This window comes from Maylandia zebra, linkage group LG17 (genome assembly GCF_041146795.1).
Source record: "Maylandia zebra isolate NMK-2024a linkage group LG17, Mzebra_GT3a, whole genome shotgun sequence".
NCBI lineage: Eukaryota > Metazoa > Chordata > Actinopteri > Cichliformes > Cichlidae > Maylandia > Maylandia zebra.
The window spans coordinates 23,165,826-23,183,616 of NC_135183.1; the positions used below are offsets into that span (position 1 = coordinate 23,165,826).

The 17,791-nt window shown below is 41.0% G+C and overlaps 2 protein-coding genes across 2 annotated transcripts in view; both read left to right on the top strand.

The window, feature by feature from the left end:
* Positions 1-4,642: 4,642 nt before the first annotated feature.
* On the top strand, positions 4,643-10,696 carry klhl42 (kelch-like family, member 42). Its single transcript, XM_004573747.3, has 3 exons — positions 4,643-5,825; positions 5,899-6,092; positions 8,280-10,696. Exons 1-3 carry the CDS (start codon positions 5,062-5,064, stop codon positions 8,732-8,734), a joined length of 1,413 nt encoding a protein of 470 aa, XP_004573804.1. The 5' UTR covers positions 4,643-5,061; the 3' UTR covers positions 8,735-10,696.
* A 2,137-nt stretch (positions 10,697-12,833) lies between these two features.
* Positions 12,834-17,791, top strand: part of nrip2 (nuclear receptor interacting protein 2) — a 57,220-nt gene continuing 52,262 nt past the window's right edge. Inside the window, exon 1 of the mRNA XM_076875800.1 lies at positions 12,834-13,586. Within this exon, the coding sequence (XP_076731915.1) occupies positions 13,431-13,586 (156 nt within the window). The 5' untranslated portion in view covers positions 12,834-13,430. The remainder of the gene's footprint in view (positions 13,587-17,791) is intronic.

Below are 17,791 nucleotides of genomic sequence, written 5' to 3' on the forward strand. Positions count from 1 at the left end.
TCTCTCAGTAAAACTGTGTACGATCTTAAAATAAATGTCTCTGAATATTAGTTAGCGAAGAGAGTTAATCATTAATCTGAATAATGAGATCTGCATCTGATGGAAAAAGATTATAATTTAAAATACAATACATGTACAAATAATTTCTAAACATTTATTTAGTTTGTAATTTTCTCTCTGCAGGATTACAATCACTAGTTGTACCTAAAAATAAAACACCTTGTAACATGGGTCCAACATTTTTAAAACTGAATTTCATCCTGTCTGTATTTATTTTTTTATTCTACATAAACTCCGATTTGGCGATGGTGAGATGTCCTAAAATTGATTTATTTTTCTAATGTTTACACATAGACCATATTATAACATAACCTGTTCACTTTAGTATTCACAAAAAAAGGCAAATTAATGATTTTTAATCTCCTTTTGTACATCGGCTTACAGACTAGATGGTGTTACCTCACTCTTTCTGCAATTTAAAAGGCGTTTGATAAATATTATTTCCTCAGTCTCTTCAGCACATGTAGTCGGACTTGCACTCATAATGCAACAAATCAGGAGATTATGTTTTCTTATTTTCAGTTGTTAAGTTTGATTGCACAGTGTTTGTTCATTTGTGAAGCCACTTATTTGCTATGCAACTGTTATAATGAGTAGTGTCACAATCCATTTGATGTTTACCCTTAAGTGTAACAGAATTCAATGGATCTGTGACAGTCGGGGAAAAAATCCCCCAAACCCCAAAGCATAGTAACATCAGTGACACAATAAACCACCCAGGGATTGGGTGGAATTGATTTAGACATACAAACACAGGATTAATACTACTACTACTACTACTAATTATTATTATTATTACAAAACTTCATGAAGAGCTTTTTATTTCTGTTAATGGTTAACGGTGGTGTTAGTTAGTTGTAACAGCTCTGTTGTGATTCATCATCAAGGTGACACCAGTGACAACTTCTATAAAAAAAAATTCTAAACCTATAGGGCATCAAACCACATGTTGTCAGTCTTGTTTTTCTCACAAAATTTCTTTCTTCTTTCTTTTTCAGTTCTCTAACAACTTCAACTAAATGCTTCATATGAAATTATGATATAAAAAAGAAAAGGTCTGAAAAATGAAAAGAGATACTGGACTCGCCACACCAATTTTTTGCAGCGCTTCACGAAACATGTTATAGATGTCGGCACCGCGGTGTTTTCCTTCAAAATAAAAGGCTTTTCTTAATCAGCAACGCCAGTGACACAACTCCAGGGTACCGTTACTTTGTTTAGATACTTCATAATATTTATTTGACATTTTATGTTTGTCATATATGTATTATTGCAAGATACAACATTGTTTTTTAGTGCTTCATAGACTCAAGGGTTAGTGTTAAATGACCTAATAAGTGTAAATTAGGGCTGCCACGATTAGTCGACTAGTCACGATTATGTCGACTATTAAAATCGTCGACGACTAATTTAATAGTCGACGCATCGTTTGAAGCTTTGTAAGATCACAAAGGACGCAGGAATGAGTAGTAGGATTTAAGGGTGTAATAACGGACTGAAACAGAAGATGGCAGCACTGCATGTACAAGGATGCCAGCTGCCGTTAAACCCCGAAGAAGAAGAAGCTGTGTCCCAGAATTCATAGCGCAGCTGTCAACAATGGTGGCAGCTAGTTAGTTTTAACTTTACTCTTATTATTCTTTCTGGGTCACAAAATAAACGTTTAACATATTTTCAGGCGAGAATGTAGCTGTGTAAACCTCAAATATCTGCTCAGTTTATCAAGACACCACATATTTTCAAAAGCTCTCCGACGTTTTCGGAGATGTCTGTTACCCACTAGCTCGTTAGCTAGGCGGGGGCAAGGCTAACTAGAGCCGTGAGAACACCGGACTCCCGGCAAATCGTTTTCAAACCCACCACTGTCTTTCGCTACTCAGGTTAAACATGATATATAAGTCACTTAGATAACTTAAAATGTTATTGTTTGGCTTTCTTTAGTATTTTATTTGTTCCTGAGTAAATCTGTTTGGCTAAGATTAAAGTTATAGTTTTTGCACAGCTAAATAAACTTCAAGCAGACAGCTGATCATCAGACGTTTGAGACGCTGGATAATATACTCCGGTGTCCTGTTATATTTTAGAAAGCAAGGAGTTTATTAAACTTCACCGAAACAATCTGCAAATTTCATTAAAAATTAATAAACTACCATCTTGTCTTTATTTTTAGTTAGCACAAACACTTCAAGCTGTAAGCTAATGATAGTTATATAAGACCAGATGCTGCTGGTGCAATAAGCTGTACGCTGTACGTCCAATGGATGATGATCTGATTAGTCGACTAATCACAAAAATAATCGGTGACTAGTCGACTATCAAAATAATCGTTTGTGGCAGCTAGGGTTGCCAACTCCCTGAAAAATAAATAAGGGACACCTCGTGGCCAGGGCCGGGCGACCCAGTTGTCTTCACCCTTCCCAGTGTGGTGAATTTTCTAGCTCTTTTTTTGTGTGTGAAATTATTTTTTTTAACCCTTTGACTTGAATTTGATTTAAGTAGATGTGTATTCTTTGTGATATGAACACATGTGAAACAAATGATCATTTAGCCATTTATTTTTAGCTCAAAATGACAACATTAACACATAAAACAGGTCTCCTTCTTAAACAGAAGCCTGTCATGCTTAACTTTTGAGAATATAAGTAAATCTTTCTTTAAAAGAACTCTGTCCTGCTTAACTTAAAATAATAGAAAACAATAGAAAGAAAAATATTCTTGTAACAGTGCACATTTAGTGCATTTAGTACAATTGGCTTCAGCTGAGGTATTATTTCAGCTTTTCTAATGCTAATCAGCTGCTCCCGTTTGAAAACCCGCTTGTTCCCATGATTACGCATCTTAACTCATCATCATTATTCATCTGTGTATTACTTTTATGTATTAGTCATCTATTTGTTGTAATCATCTATCCTTGCAGTCGTTTATTACACAAAATAAGTTATATTATCACACTTCTGGCCACATAGCGCTGATATTCACTGCACATGCCCATATTAACTTTTTCCAGCCAGGTGTTTTCCTTTTCCCATTCTTCCCTTTCTCTGAGGGGAACAAACATTGCTGCTCTAATGCTGGGCTCACACTGTGCGGTTTCAGGCCCATTTTGAGCCGATTTTTGAGTGATCGGACCGATTTTGGCCTTCATCGTGTAGTATACGTGGGGTAACGAGAAGTGATTAACACCTCACGACCAGCTCCCGATCATCAATCGCTCGTGAGCCGCTCACACTGCTCGCGCGCAAACACGTAAACGCCGTGAAAAAGATGGAGCAGCACGGCTGTGCAGCGTGTGATCTGGACACAAGCGATGGAGGCACAACTTGTAGAACTTTGAAAAGCTCATCCGAGCCTTTTCGATGTGGCATCACAAAATTATCACGACCACAACAACCGTGAAAATAGTTGGATCTACATCGCTGCTAAATCACAGCTGCCTGATCATGTTTTTCATTAGCAATTTAGCAAAGTTGATGGTGGTGGTGTGTCTGTGTGAGTGAGAGACAGAGAGAGAGAGCGACAGATTTTCTGTTATAACCTTAATTTTATGGACGCACAGTGTGAGCACTCAGGTCGCATCAGAGCATCGGGCGGTATAGTGTGAGACCTGCATCGTGACCTACCAACTTCTAACCCCTGCGAGTCAATCGTGCAGTTTGAGCAGGAGCTGAATAACGTGACTGAAAAAATCGCACAGTGTCTGCCCAGCTTTAGGTGTACTGTTGTCCGAGACTTGCACCGCAGTGTCGGCATTTGTTTCCCTGTTGGCCATGCTTCTTGTTGTGGTCATCTGTTGTCTTCCGGTATTTTCTCCGTAAGCGACCTTTCCTCGACCAATGAGATGAGCGGTAATCTGAATTGTCATACTCGAATTGTCATAAGTGTGCTGTCAGCTCATTGGTCACAAAGCAGGAGAGGGGCTGGGAATTATGTTTTCAAACAAAGCGTTAATTCCATAAACATTTATAGACTACTTTTGATTCTCACTGTATTACGGGACAAAGTGCGTCCCTTATTAGCTCAATACGGGACGTGTACTTTTGTTTCTAAATACGGGACGATTCCGTATTTTAAGGGACGGTTGGCAACCCTAGTGGCAGCCCTAGTGTAAATCATTCTTCTGTAAATATGTACGTGAACTGGACTGAAAATGATTTAAAAAAGCAGCCAATGTCCAAAGAAAAACTTTGAAAGATATTCAGAAATCCTGGAGAACTGCTGCTCAAGCCCACTTTAAAAATGACAAGAAAGTCTGGTTCCTTGGAACCAAAATATGAAGAAATTATGGTCAAGCTGAGGTGACCACAGCCAATAGCATCTCTGACAAAACCCCAAATTAAATTTTATTTAATTAAAAAATCTAAATAAATAATAACAACTAACTAATCAAAATTAGCAAAACCAAATAAAATAAGTAAATAGAAATAAATAAATAAATAAATAAACAATCACAAAAATAAATAGACTAATCAAAAGGGGGATCAAATATTTAACATACTCTTATCATTTATTCAAACCATGTTATGTAATTCTAATAACGACCTGCTGGGGGCAGTAAGGTGTCTTCGATACGCCTAATCTGCCAATAATTCCAATGGAAGAAGAAGACGCACATGATGTAGGGTGCAGAATCAAAACAGTTAAATTTGACAGCTCGACATTGTCCCTCACAAGGAAAATGTTATGAAAACGTTCCTGGCAGGCTGAGAAACAAACCGTGATATTCAACCAACATTTTCAGAAAGTGGGGCCGAGTTGTGGAGGAATGCCATCACGGGGAAAAGCTTCTTTTGGCCGGTTTATCCGGGAGCGGTTGCAGCGCCTCTACAGCTAGCTGATTAGCTTCCCAGCTCCATGGCGATCTACGGGCTGAGCATTACCATATATAGACCGGGCACGGAGCTCCCTGGCCGGTGAAATGTAAACGGCGACGGGCTCGGGAGACTGAGAAAGGGAAAGCAAAGACAAAACTCAGCTTGAGAGACCAAAACCACCATCTTCACCATGTCATCCGAGCAGATCATCGCCATCATCATGGATGACAAAACCTACGAGGTGAATAAAAAGAAGCTGATTGAGAAGAGCGACTACTTCCGAGCTCTGTACAGCTCGGGGATGAGGGAGTCCACGGAGGACTCGGTGCAGCTGCAAGGACTCAGCGTCCTGGGCTTGGAGCTGGTCCTGGAGTTCATCAACACCTCCAAAGTCCAGGTAGTCAACGAGACTCTGGAGGATCTGATCGAGACCGCCTCCTTTCTCCAGGTCACCTCCATCCTTAAGCTCCTCACTTCGGAGATCCGGCTGGAGAACTGCGTGGAGCTGTACAGCCTCTCCGAGGTGTATGGGACTCACGACCTGCGTACCGCTTGCCTCAAATACATGACCTGCTACTACCACCCCATGCTGAGGCGGCCCGAGTTCAGCAGCCTGGCCTCTGCTGTCAGGGACCAAGTCAAGGAGATGCGCATGAATGGCACTGCCACCCTGGTGGCCATCGGAGACTTCACCAGCCTGTCCCTGGACGTTCCAGATCAGGATGAGCCCTGGTCCATGCTGAGGTATGGAGAGGTGGAGCAGCGCTGGAAGCCTCTCGCCAACAACCTCCCTCCAGATATGATCAACGTCAGGGGGTATGGGTCGGCCATCCTCGATAACTACTTGTTCATAGTTGGCGGGTACAGGATGACGAGTCAGGAGATCTCTGCTGTGCACTGCTACAACCCCTGCAGGAACGAGTGGAACCAGGTAGCGCCACTCAACCAGAAGAGGTAACACGAGTCCCCACTTGGTCCCCATTGGTTGCCTTGCATCGCGTTTCAGTCAGTGATTCTTCTCATGCAGGTCCAACTTCAAGCTGCTGGCTGTACAGGGGAAGCTGTACGCTGTGGGAGGCCAGTGTCTGGGCACAGTGGAGTGTTACAGCCCTGAGCAGGACTGGTGGACCTGCGTCTCCTCGATGCCCGACCCGCTGGCTGAGTTCTCTGCCTGTGAGTGCCAGGGTATGATCTACGTCATGGGTGGATACACTGCGAGAGGTGTGTGTACAGGAGCTACAGCAGCATATACACTAACACGCCAACACAGTCCGACAACAGTTTGGAGAGTAACTGTGAATTTTCATCTAGTGATTCTTTCTCCTTTTTTTTTAAGGAGCAAAAAAAGCCCACATTTAGAGGTTGAAGGTGACGTGAATCATTTCACAGCAGAAACCACAGTGCGAGATGACCTGAATAAAATAAAAAATGCGGTCTTTAAAAGATAATTTCATTTATTAAGAGAAAAAAATTATCCAAATCTACCTGCCCTGTGTGAAAAAGTAAATACTCCTCTTGTTAACTCATAGATTAATTGTGATTAACCACATTTTTTTAGCCACACCCAATCCTGACTACTACTTTTTCATGGCACTGTAGTTATAACTCCTCCAAAAAGCCTCTGAGAAATGAAGGGAAAAAACAGAACTTAATTCCACAGAGTAAAAACCTCCCTGATGGCTGTATGGTATTTTTAGCCTCTGGTTAGTCTCAACAGATGTTTGTATGTCACGGTGATTCTGTTGGAGAAGACTTCCTGTTAAACGGAGTTCTTCCTCCCTGCTGTCGCCATGTGCTGCTCATAAGGGAACATCTGTTTTTTTTACTTTTAGTGTCAGGTAACTGTAACTCTCATATCAAGGCAGTTTATAGTGTAAAGACAGTAAACAGTTTCCTGATACGTTTTACTGAAAACATCAAGATGTTTGTTTTGTTAAGTTTAATCGTCACAAGGGGAAAAAATTAGGCTTAAAATAAGAGAAGCGAGAGAAGAGGAACAAACAGAACACAGATACCCAGGACAGTGTCTTTTCCTTATACTGTGAGGTCACTAAGTAAAAGTGAGTTAAACTGAAAATGACTTTGTGTGAATTCAGATTTTCTTGTTGTTGCATTGTTGCACTTCCTCTCAGTTGGCTGTGGTGTTTGTCACGTTGTCCTTGTGTTGTTTTGTCACTGTTGACAGTTTGAAGTAGATGTTTTACATACCGTTAATGCAGAAGTGCATCCATCCCTTTCTTTGTTTTCCGTTCCTCACCATAAAGGATTTGTGATTATCCAAATCTGATCGCGTTTCCACACTGCAGCTTCTTCTGGTGATTTGTTAATAACAAAGTCTGAAACATCCAGCTTCACCCTCCTCTTTGACTCTAATGGGACCACAGTTTACAAAACAAACATCGTGTGCTTTGCAGCCATAAACTCATCAGCAAAGTGTTTACTGAGTTCATACTAAGAGGGAGCCGAGGACCTTTTCTCATGCACTTCTGTACAACGTAACCATCTGCCCCCTGCTGGCTGTTAGAGACGCAGGCTTTGCTGCACCACCAGATGTTTTTGGATCTTTCTTACCTACAGCTGTTTATATTCTCAGATTCAGTTCCTCTTGAGCTGCAGTTTACTTTTCTCAAACAAAATTAGATCACTTTTTACCCCCTTTAAAAAAAACCTCTAAAGGCATTCGTTAGAACCATTATGTCCATGTCACATTTTAGCGCCCAACGAGAATTTTAAGTAAAGTAAAAAATAATAAATACAATAAGCAAAAAGACAAAAATATAATTGAAATGAGAAATCACACAAAAAGTTATTAAACTTTTACAGTAAAAGCATGGACCGCTCATGCACCTTAAGGTAGTTACTACACACCCAGACTGATCTCTGAATGACTCATTATTTCTATATTGAGTAATTTAAGATTTTGGTAGTTTGGATCCTTCATATTTGGGTCTGCTGAGCTGCTCCTGCTTCTTATAATCCTATAAACTCTTCATTTTAATGTGTATTTATCCCTTTACCAGTCAGCAACATATCGTTTATAATCAGGACACCTTTTCCCGGATTATCTCTTATATAACCTTAATTATAAGGGATTTATCACTGCTGGGTGAACAGGATATCAAAGCGGTTATTGCTTCCATATTTGGGTTTTTGTTTAAATAAGATGAGCAACTTCAATGCATCTCCCAGGTTGTAGGAGATTTTATAAGATTTAAAAACTATTCTTTATTTTATTATCGGTTTGTTTATGTTGGAGCACATTCTTACATTTCTCTTTGTTAATTATTCAGTCATTCTGTGTTTTTTTTTTTTTAATTTTTAATTTTATTTTGGGCTTTCTAATATTAAATATGTAACAATTACTCTCGTAAAGTTTTTTTTGTTTCTTCTTCCCATTACACCGGACAGAGAGGAACACAAACATCCTCCGATACTGCCCCATCTCTGACACCTGGACGACGTTCCGATCCTGCCCGGCTCACATCCGGAAGCAGCAGATGCTCTCCGTGGAGGATACCATCTACCTGGTGGGTGGATACACCCACGAGCTGGACACGGGGCTGCGGCGGCGACGTCCCAGCCAAACGGAGGACGTGCTGACGGTGCAGTCGTACAACGTCACCACAGGGGAGTGGCTCCAGCTGAAGGAGAACACGTCCAAGTCGGGACTGAACCTGACATGCACGCTGCACAACGACGGCATCTACATTATGAGCCGGGACGTCAGCCTGCCCACCAGCCTGGAACACCGTGTTTTTCTCAAATATAACATTTTCTCAGACGCTTGGGAGGCCTTCAGGCGCTTCCCGGCTCTGGGACAGAACATGCTGCTCTGCTCACTTTACCTTCCTAACGTGCTGTGACACGCAGAGCGGCGGGAAAGCTCGAGCACTGTTAACAGACCAATTATTGTTGCACTCATTGGGGATCTGTGGTGTCAGGGTGTGGTTGGCAGTTTGAACGCCTCGTGACCGCCGTGCCTCGGATTTAAAAACTTGAAAAACGTGCACTACGCTAAAGATACTGCTGTGGATGCAAATGGAAAAGCTATAATCACAAGTGTGGCCCAAAGCATCATCAGAGGTAGCACCAGTTTGTGCCTCTCATGTGTTAAAGTCAGCAGTCACCATTAAATAATCACCAGGTGAAGTTTAGAAAACACAGAACCAGCTGGTTTTGCCTTTTGAAGGCATTTCCACAACCCTCAAAAAGTCTCCTCTGACCATCTGGATGAGCACATGATGGTTGGATTGCAGATTTGAAAGGTGGAGGAACAGCATACATATGGTCAAAAGAGTCTTTTAGGGTCCTGGAAATGATGTTTGATGAGAAAAACATTTCCAATTCAAATAGTGTAAATTATATCACGTACAGAGCTTTAACAACCTCTTTGTGTGACGCAGCATGTGAAAACCAATCTGGAGTCCAAATTTCAAAACTTCTAGTTTAACATGCAAAATATTCATTTTTGTTTCTATGAATTTCTTTCAGAGAGACTAAAAAGTCTGCAGCATCACTGTGGGGATGAGTTTTCCTTATTATTTGTAGACTGTGACGTTAAAATGAATTTTTGAAAAACTGGAAATTAATTTTGCGCACAGCCTGGATCCTGCATATTTTTCACATGCTGTGTTACTCTTTAACATTTACAGCGTGACATTTCTGTCCACACTCTTTCCAAAAATCATTTAACAAAAACACTGAGAAAATAAACTGAAAGAAAATATTAAATACAGCTTAATTAAAAAATAGAATAATAAAAAATACACTAATTAGTTTTAATTCTTTTTTTAATTAAAGTTGTTTTTTTTTTTGTGTTTTTTTTTTTTCCAGTTTTTCATGTTTTAATTTATTACTACATGGAGGATATTTAGCAGGTCCCAGGCTTAACAAAATTCAGAATAATCATTATAATAAAAACATTTTTTGGAAGCAGCTGACTCAGTAAGCACAGACTGCAAACACTAAAACTGCTGACAGTTTCTTTATATTTTTATTTTGGTTGATTTTTTTTAATTTACGAAAAACTTTTTATTCGTTTTATTTATTTCCTTTCTGTCTACTTTATTTTATTTTAACTAAAATATTTCAGCACCCAGAGTTTTCAGGCGATTTGAAAACCCCTCCGCCTTTGAAATGAGACATGATACTCCGAGTTAGGCTCTGTGCAGATCTCCTGCCTGCCACTGTTTTGTCTTAAGCAGACTTAAAACGCACTTTTCTACTTTTACATCCACGACCATACAAAACATGAGAGGCACTGACGAGGGCTGCATAACAGCATGCTTTCAAATCTAACGGCCACGTTATTCCTGATGTTTACACTCCATTGGCATCAAAGTTTAACATAACACAGCACAACACACTACAAACCTTAAAAAAATCTCAGAAACAACATGCATTAATGCGCTGCACATGGCAGGTAATCATAACGTGGCTTTGGTTTTACACTGCCAGTCGTACAAGGAGCAGAAGTTCTTTCAGAGGGAGCTTCATGTGTTGTATGAACACTTGCATAGTCTTACTCTTCAGAGAGACACTAAGAAAAGCTTAAAGTGCGATTTCATGAACTGATGCACACGTGCCTTCTGCAAGGATAAAAACAGGAAAAAAAGCACAAGATGCAGGACTCTGTTACATTTCCAGCAACCAACCAATATCGCTGTGTTTACTTTCTGATTTTTGCTGAAGCAGGTTTTGTTTTCATTTCTGCGATGAATGGAGGGACGGGTGCAGGTTTGAGAAGTGAGTCTGAAACTGCTGCAGTGGTTGTTTGACAGTTTGGACATTTAAGTCATGACCAATAAAGGTGAAGTTCAGGGGTCTGTTCCAGTGTCTTCTCTTTGCTAAATGCTATCCTACTAATCAGACACACACACACACACACACACACACACACAAACAAATAACGGAGAGTGTGGTTTGCACATTCACTGGTTTCATTACACTGGTTCCATTTCAGCCAGAGACATAAATCCTTCATCTGGCTATAAAATTCAGACATGCTGAGCTACCCGCTGTGGTGACCCATTGTGACTAGGGAACAGCCAAAAGTAGCTTATTTTCAACCAGCAGAAAGGACTGACTGTTTTTAACTCTGATAATCTATGATGTGACATCCTACCAAAATATCTTTTCCACTTTCCGGGAACATGACCCCGGAGAAAGTCCTGCCTCTGAGGGTCACCCTGCTCCATTCCTTCCCAGGAAAAGTTGGCACAAATGCCTGGCCTGCAAGTGCATTTGCTCCTAATTTGAGGCTTCATTCATGGTCCATGAATTAAGGGTTTCTGTGATATTATTTCCATCTTATATTAATTTGTTTACCCATTTGTGAAATATTAAACCTCAAATCAACAGAAAGATCATTTTTAGCTCACCTTTACTAGTATGTCTACTATCACAAGTCACCTATTTTGGCTTTTTCAATTAATTCAACAGTGTTTCTACAATTCTAACAAACTAGAAAGTTAATATTTGGTATATTCTTCAGCACAGCCTGAACTTTCTTGGCAACTTTTAAATTATTTCAATAGCCTTTCAGTATAAATCTCCTGGCTTCTTGAAAGACATTCAAAACTCTTCCTATGTCGGCTGCCTTTAGGTAATCCCACACTGCTTTATAACGTTGAGGTCCGCGCTCTGGGGAGGCTAGTATAAGACTGATAGTGCTCCAATGTGTGTTTCTCTTTCCAGGTATGCTTTAAATGTATTGACAGCGTGCTTTAGATCATTGTCATGCTGAAAAATGAAGCCAGCGCCACTCAAAACCTTTCCCGATGGTTTTATTTGGTGGTGCAAACACTGTTGGTACTTTTCTGTGTAATTCCATCAATCTTGACAAGATCCCCAACACCACCAGCTGAAATGCATCTCCAAACCATGACAGAGCCTTAATGTTTTACAGATGGCTCTAAAAACTCATTGTTACCTCTCTCCTAACCTCATCTGTACATACTGATGATGATTTGAACCAATTATACCTCAGACATTTCTCTCGGCAGCCACCCTTCCACCGAGGCCATTTCTGATGATGCTTCAGTGAACAGTAGATAATCACTTGAAGGGTCAGATGCAACTCTAATTTCATTGTCAGGTCTTTGATCTATTTTTTCATTTTGCTTAAGGACATGACTTTCAGTTACTGTTCATCTGCTGTGCCTTAAGATACAAAATTAATATTGGTTCTTCGCTAAGTTGTCCAACTGTAACACAGGACATGTACAGTACAAAGGAAAAAAAAACAGATTCTTTTCAATAATGGCTGGTTGTGCCTCAGCGCTTGTCTTGCATTGCCATTGTAATTGACCCAGAGATAACGTGGAAGGGCTTACGTGTTTTATGCTTTAGGGGTTTCAAAACCTTTCTTTACTGATAGAAAAGATGCACGTTGGGCAGAAAAACTCAACCAGCAGGTGGCAGCACACAAACATCAAATCCCTCGGCAGTATTTTCCACTTCACCTTCACAAGGACTCCCTCTGCCAGATGAAAATTATACACTTTAAAAAAGCAGTCTTTATATATATATATATATATATATATATATATATATATATATATATATATATATATATATATATATATATATATATAAACACGCACCCTCTGCAAGGATACACTCATTAAACGCTGTGACTGATAAATGAGCAGCCATACTACACTTCAAGGAAACCCTCCACACCTCCAGGCCAAATCACCACTGCTGTATAAAAATGTGTCATCGCGTAGAGGTCATGATGAACGGCATATTTATAGCTTTTGGTGGTGTGGATGGATGGAAAGGAGAAAATGGATTCTTTAATTCAGACGGGAAGGAAATCAATTGTTGCCATTGGTGGTGCAGATTGACCCCCTGTTTGGGGTCGGACCACAGCGAGCTCTTGCACCTACACAGCGGGGGACTGATGCTGCAAACTGTGTCGGGCTCAGAAGCAACACACAGGAGTGACAGACTGTGCGTGTGGGTGGCTGTGCCAGTTTAAAAGACTAGACGAGGCAGAGAAATGCTTACTGTGATGGTTAAGAATGTGGTTACAGATTAGCAGGGGAGCAGTGAGGTCTGATGTACAAAGAGTCAGCTGGGAAAATATGCTCAGTGTTTGGGGGTGAGGGAAAGAGGAAGGCTGAGAGGAGAGAGAGAGAGAAGCACTACCGAAGGCAGAGATGTATATGTGAGAGAGAGAGAGAGCGATACAAGGACAGACAGCTCTGAGGGGAGGGGAGGAAACACTTACACAGACTCTGTCACACCTTCCACACAGCCTCGCAGCCTCTGTGAGAGACTCAGCAGATCTTGACGCTGTGAGGAAAGATGCACATGAGAGGAGCAGGACAATAGCTCCTGGGAGAAATACATGCTCAGGACTATACAGCAGCATTTCAGAGAGAGCAACAGAAGCAACGTTTAGAGGTTTATTTTGCTGCTGAGGACCTTAAAGAGGACAAGAGCTTTATGTTCTTTGGAGAGGTTTCTCCTCTTCTGCTGCCGCTGTGAGGTTACAGTCTCCGTGCTCCCGTGCACAGCATCAGAAAGAACTGGTTTTAATAGCCTGAGACAATGAGCGAGGCGAAAAAAGGAGAGATAGCAATCCGGGATAAAGCCATCCTGCACCAGCAGAGGCGTCTGAAGCAGGCCACCCAGTTCACACACAAGGACTCTGCTGACCTCCTGCCCCTGGATGGTCTGAAGAGACTGGGCACATCTAAAGACTTGGTGAGTGTCTAAACTCAATTGGAGAGGTGGTGATGTGTATGCAGGTGCTTGGCAGCTGTCAAAGGTCTGCAGTGAGCAGATTAATTTGCCATAACCTGCTGATGACCTAACCCACACTTTGACTGAGCTGCAACAGTTGGGATTTTGTGATGTAATGTGATTATGTTATTTGTGTTCTGTGTTCGACTTGAATACAGTTTCCCTTGTCGATTATGGTCAATGATTGTTGTGTAATTTGATGGCATTTCATTGGCTGGAAACAAACCTACAGGCCTACGATGGCTGTACCAACAACACTATATGGTGTAGAAGGGTGTGCTGAGACACCTAAGAGCTGAAAGAGTCAGTGGAAGTTTAAGGATGTTGTAGATAGAGCTGGTGAAATAAAGAAATCGTTTGAAGGTTGCCAGGCTATTCCTTGCTTTGCACAAAAAAATTGGACAGCAAGCAAAAAATTGACTTAAACTACCCCCCTGGTCTGGTTCCCTGATGGGAAACGGTGGAACGCTCCATCGTGGTTGGGGGTGAGAGATTCCCCCAGCTCTGTTTAGTCTTAGGGGTACAGTGAGGAACTCGGAATAAGGTCCCCGCTCCTTTATGTTAAGTAGCCAGTTGAGGTGGTTGGTGCATCTGGTTAGAGGAAGGATTCCTCCCTTTGGAGGTTTTCTGGGCATGCACAACTGGGAAGAAAACCCCAGGGTAGAATCAGAATGCGCCGGAGAGATTATATGTCTCGTCGGTCCTGGGAACACCTCAGGATCTTTCCAGGAAGTGGAAAGTGTGGCTGCTTAGCCTCCTGCCTCACAATGGAAGACGATGGATGGATATCGAGTTTGCTGTCAAGTAGAACGTACAGCTACACTCACCATGTAAGACAGTGAGGCTCTCTGACCGCAGTGATTTCACAGCCAAATGAAATGACAGTAAGAGGTTTTACTGGAAAAAACAAAGATAATTTTGCTGCTTTAATTTTTAGGTACCACCTTAACTGCACTGTAACTGGACTCTAACTTATCAGAATTAAATGACAAAAAAGTAACAGCCAGAAAACATCAGATATAATTTACCATTGTAGATACAGGATGGATTCATCCAGTCATCCTGAATCAAACATGCACATGTTTGTGCCTTCCGGAGGATCCCTAATTGAATTATCTAAATAATATAATAGCTTGCAGTGAGGTATAACCTGTCTAAGAAACTTGGGCTTGAGTTTTGGTGAATGTAATTTTAGTATTCTGATGACTGCACCCATGCTAGCACTCCACACTCTTTTCCAAATATAGTGGCTGGCTGTGAAACACAATACTCAAAACAATACTTCACTGAGGCTTTGCAATTTGGAGTCCATGGCCAGTCGGTCTTGGCATGGTCGTAATGTCCATCTTTTATTTACAGGCTTTGTATGCCACCTTGGTCACGTTTTGCTCGCTCTGCAAACACTAAAGCCTGCATTTAACATTTTTAACGTATGCAGCAGTGTTTCTTAAGACCCGATGGAGCTAATCACTTCTCTGCCACTTTGACAGCCATTATTCTCTCCACTGTTGATTAATTATTTGGATTAACTGTGAAAAAAGTTAAATTTCAATCCCTGAGTCCAAAATTACATCCTTTTCTATAATATCAGACCAGCCTCCAAAACCACTTTATAACAATATTAAATGAAGAAAAGCTGCAAATCCTCTTGTTACTGCATGGCCATTAAGTGTAACCTCTAAAATAAAGATTCATAAAACATTCACAGTCGTGCACTCTGCATACAGAGAGGGGAACGTCTTGTCAAAGGAGTTTACAGTTCACCGAGCAGGCCTCTCAAATAGAGACTGAAGTTAGTGCACACTTGGAAACAGACACACACTTTAAGGGTTGACATACAGGATGAAAGACAGCCTTGCAAGTAAAGTGGGGCAAGTCTGATCTGCTCACTTCCTCTTCCCCCAGAAACCTCACTAAACTGAAGTTGTTATGTACACTCTGGAGGAACTCCCTGTAATAATCTCAGCAATTTATTACTCAAGCTCTCCTCTGACACAGTTCTGGTTTGATGGTGGCAGCTTCGCAGATTCCCCAGAGCTCTCTGAGAACCTGAGCACAGTCACGCTGGCACAGGAAAGCAGCTCTGGCAGCGCTCTGTGATCTGCGGATATCACGCTGCGATGCATTTACGTCTGCCAGATTTTAATACCAACATTTGCTGCTAGAAAAACATTCCTCCCCCCTTCTCCTCTGTCTCCACTGAGCTGCTTCATTACAATCCAGTGATGTAGATGTGTTTCCACTGACCTTCTTTCTTTCTTCACCCAGTGTCTGAGAAATACACATCATTTCAATGAATTACAATAACAAATACTGGAAGGACGCATGCTGTGATTTTATTTATTAACTAACATTTAGCTTTTCTTCAGCTAGCTCAAAAACTGTTGATCCGATTCGCTTCAAACCTGGCGGATATTTAGCTAAGGACTAGAGTAAGTGCATAGTTAAGTTTGAGTTAATTTGCATAAACGGTGCTCATATTTTGGCTAAACATTGCTCTTTGTTACACTGGCTGCTGCCTGCTCCACTCTGTTTGTAGAGCGTGCTGCACACATACAGACAGAGTCTTGTTAATTTGGCTTTTTGAGGATATTTATTTACATCAATGCATTCCCAATCTTCTTAACCACACATTTAAGTCCCAAACTCTAACCTAGAACCAATTCCACCTTTAACCCTCCAACCAGGCCTTCAAAAGCGAAAAAAGCCATCCAAGATGTTTTAGATTTTACAAAATATAATCACCCAGATGGTCTAAAACTCTCTTAAAGACAGCTGGACATGTTTCCAACTTATTTTATTCTGTGTCAGTACCATATGACTAATAGTATGATCTCAGATGACTAATCTGTGTGCATCATCACCTCTGTTTGTAGATACTGTGGTGGTCTATAAGGTCCCATTTTAAAGCCTCAAGATAAAGTTTTTTTTTCCAGATGTGGTAATGAGTGGCAGATGTGACAATGAATGGATAATTCTCATTTCTTAAATTTAGAATAACCAAAATTTACAAAGTGGACTAAATATATTATTCATTATGATCCAAAAAATGAGTGACTGAGCCCATAAACTAATCAAGTGTTCACCAGCAGATGTCTATATGAACATAAGATATTTTTGCAACTACAGCTATATTTAAAATAGAAAGCAAGCTTAAAGCACTTCTATGTAGACTTCTGTAATGAAACTCCTCTTTTATCTACAGATGTATAAAAAGGTCTTCTTCCTGTCCTTATCATATATCCTGCACGACTGCTGCCTAGGCCTCAGCCACACAAGTTCAGAGACTGGTTGGCAACTTCACAACAACTTCCAATTGCTAAGAAAAAGCATAAAAAAATGATATAGTAATTAAATAGTTTTCTCTAACCAATCAATGAGTGTTTGCTGGGTGAAATTGGTCACAAAGAGCATGCTGCACCAAAAACCTCCTTGTGATTGCTTTGGTTCCTAAAAAGTTCCCTGTAGTCTGCATAGAAGACGTGAAGATGAGCATGCAAACACTTGCTAACTAGTAGCCACCATGAGGTAGTAAAACCTGAAAAGGTTTGATGCAAACCAGAAACGCAGCCGTCTCCCATGCAAACAACAGATGATTGCGGAAATCTTTTAGTGACCAAAGTAATCACAAGGTGGTTTTCAGTGTGGCACCGTGTATCAGCCAGCCAGCAACCACTCACTTAATGGTCAGGAAATTCAGATTTTCCCTAGCAACTAGAGGTTGCCAGGTGGTCAACATAGTCCAAAAAGAAGTGAAGAGAGCGGTCATAGAGGAACTCAAGTTTAATAGTCAGATCAAAGATGACTTCTTCATAGCAGTAACAAATATAACAAAGAGAAGTGTATATTTCTCTGATAGTGATTGTAAACATACACGGCAGACTCAGTGGCATTTTGATCATCTTTATTTTACCGGTTGCCGTACACACACACACACACACACACACACACACACACACACACACACACACACACACACACACACACACACACACACACACACACACACAGAGCTGCAGCTCTCCCGCTGCTCACTAAACTTTTAAGCCAGCGAGGCGTGATTGCAGATGCCGCTCAGGTGGGTCAATCGCACCTGCAGCAGCACCGCAAACCGCGCCCCGTCACAGTGATGTAAACACAAATGTCATGCTGCAATAGTTCAATAT

What these genes read in the sequence shown, in the direction of transcription:
- klhl42 (XM_004573747.3), top strand. Translation starts at nt 5,062, where the DNA reads ATGTCATCCGAGCAGATCATCGCCATCATCATGGATGACAAAACCTAC. An exon ending in GCGCCACTCAACCAGAAGAG is followed by an intron (nt 5,826 to 5,898) that starts GTAACACGAGTC and finishes CTTCTCATGCAG; the next exon opens with GTCCAACTTCAAGCTGCTGG. An exon ending in GGGTGGATACACTGCGAGAG is followed by an intron (nt 6,093 to 8,279) that starts GTGTGTGTACAG and finishes TACACCGGACAG; the next exon opens with AGAGGAACACAAACATCCTC.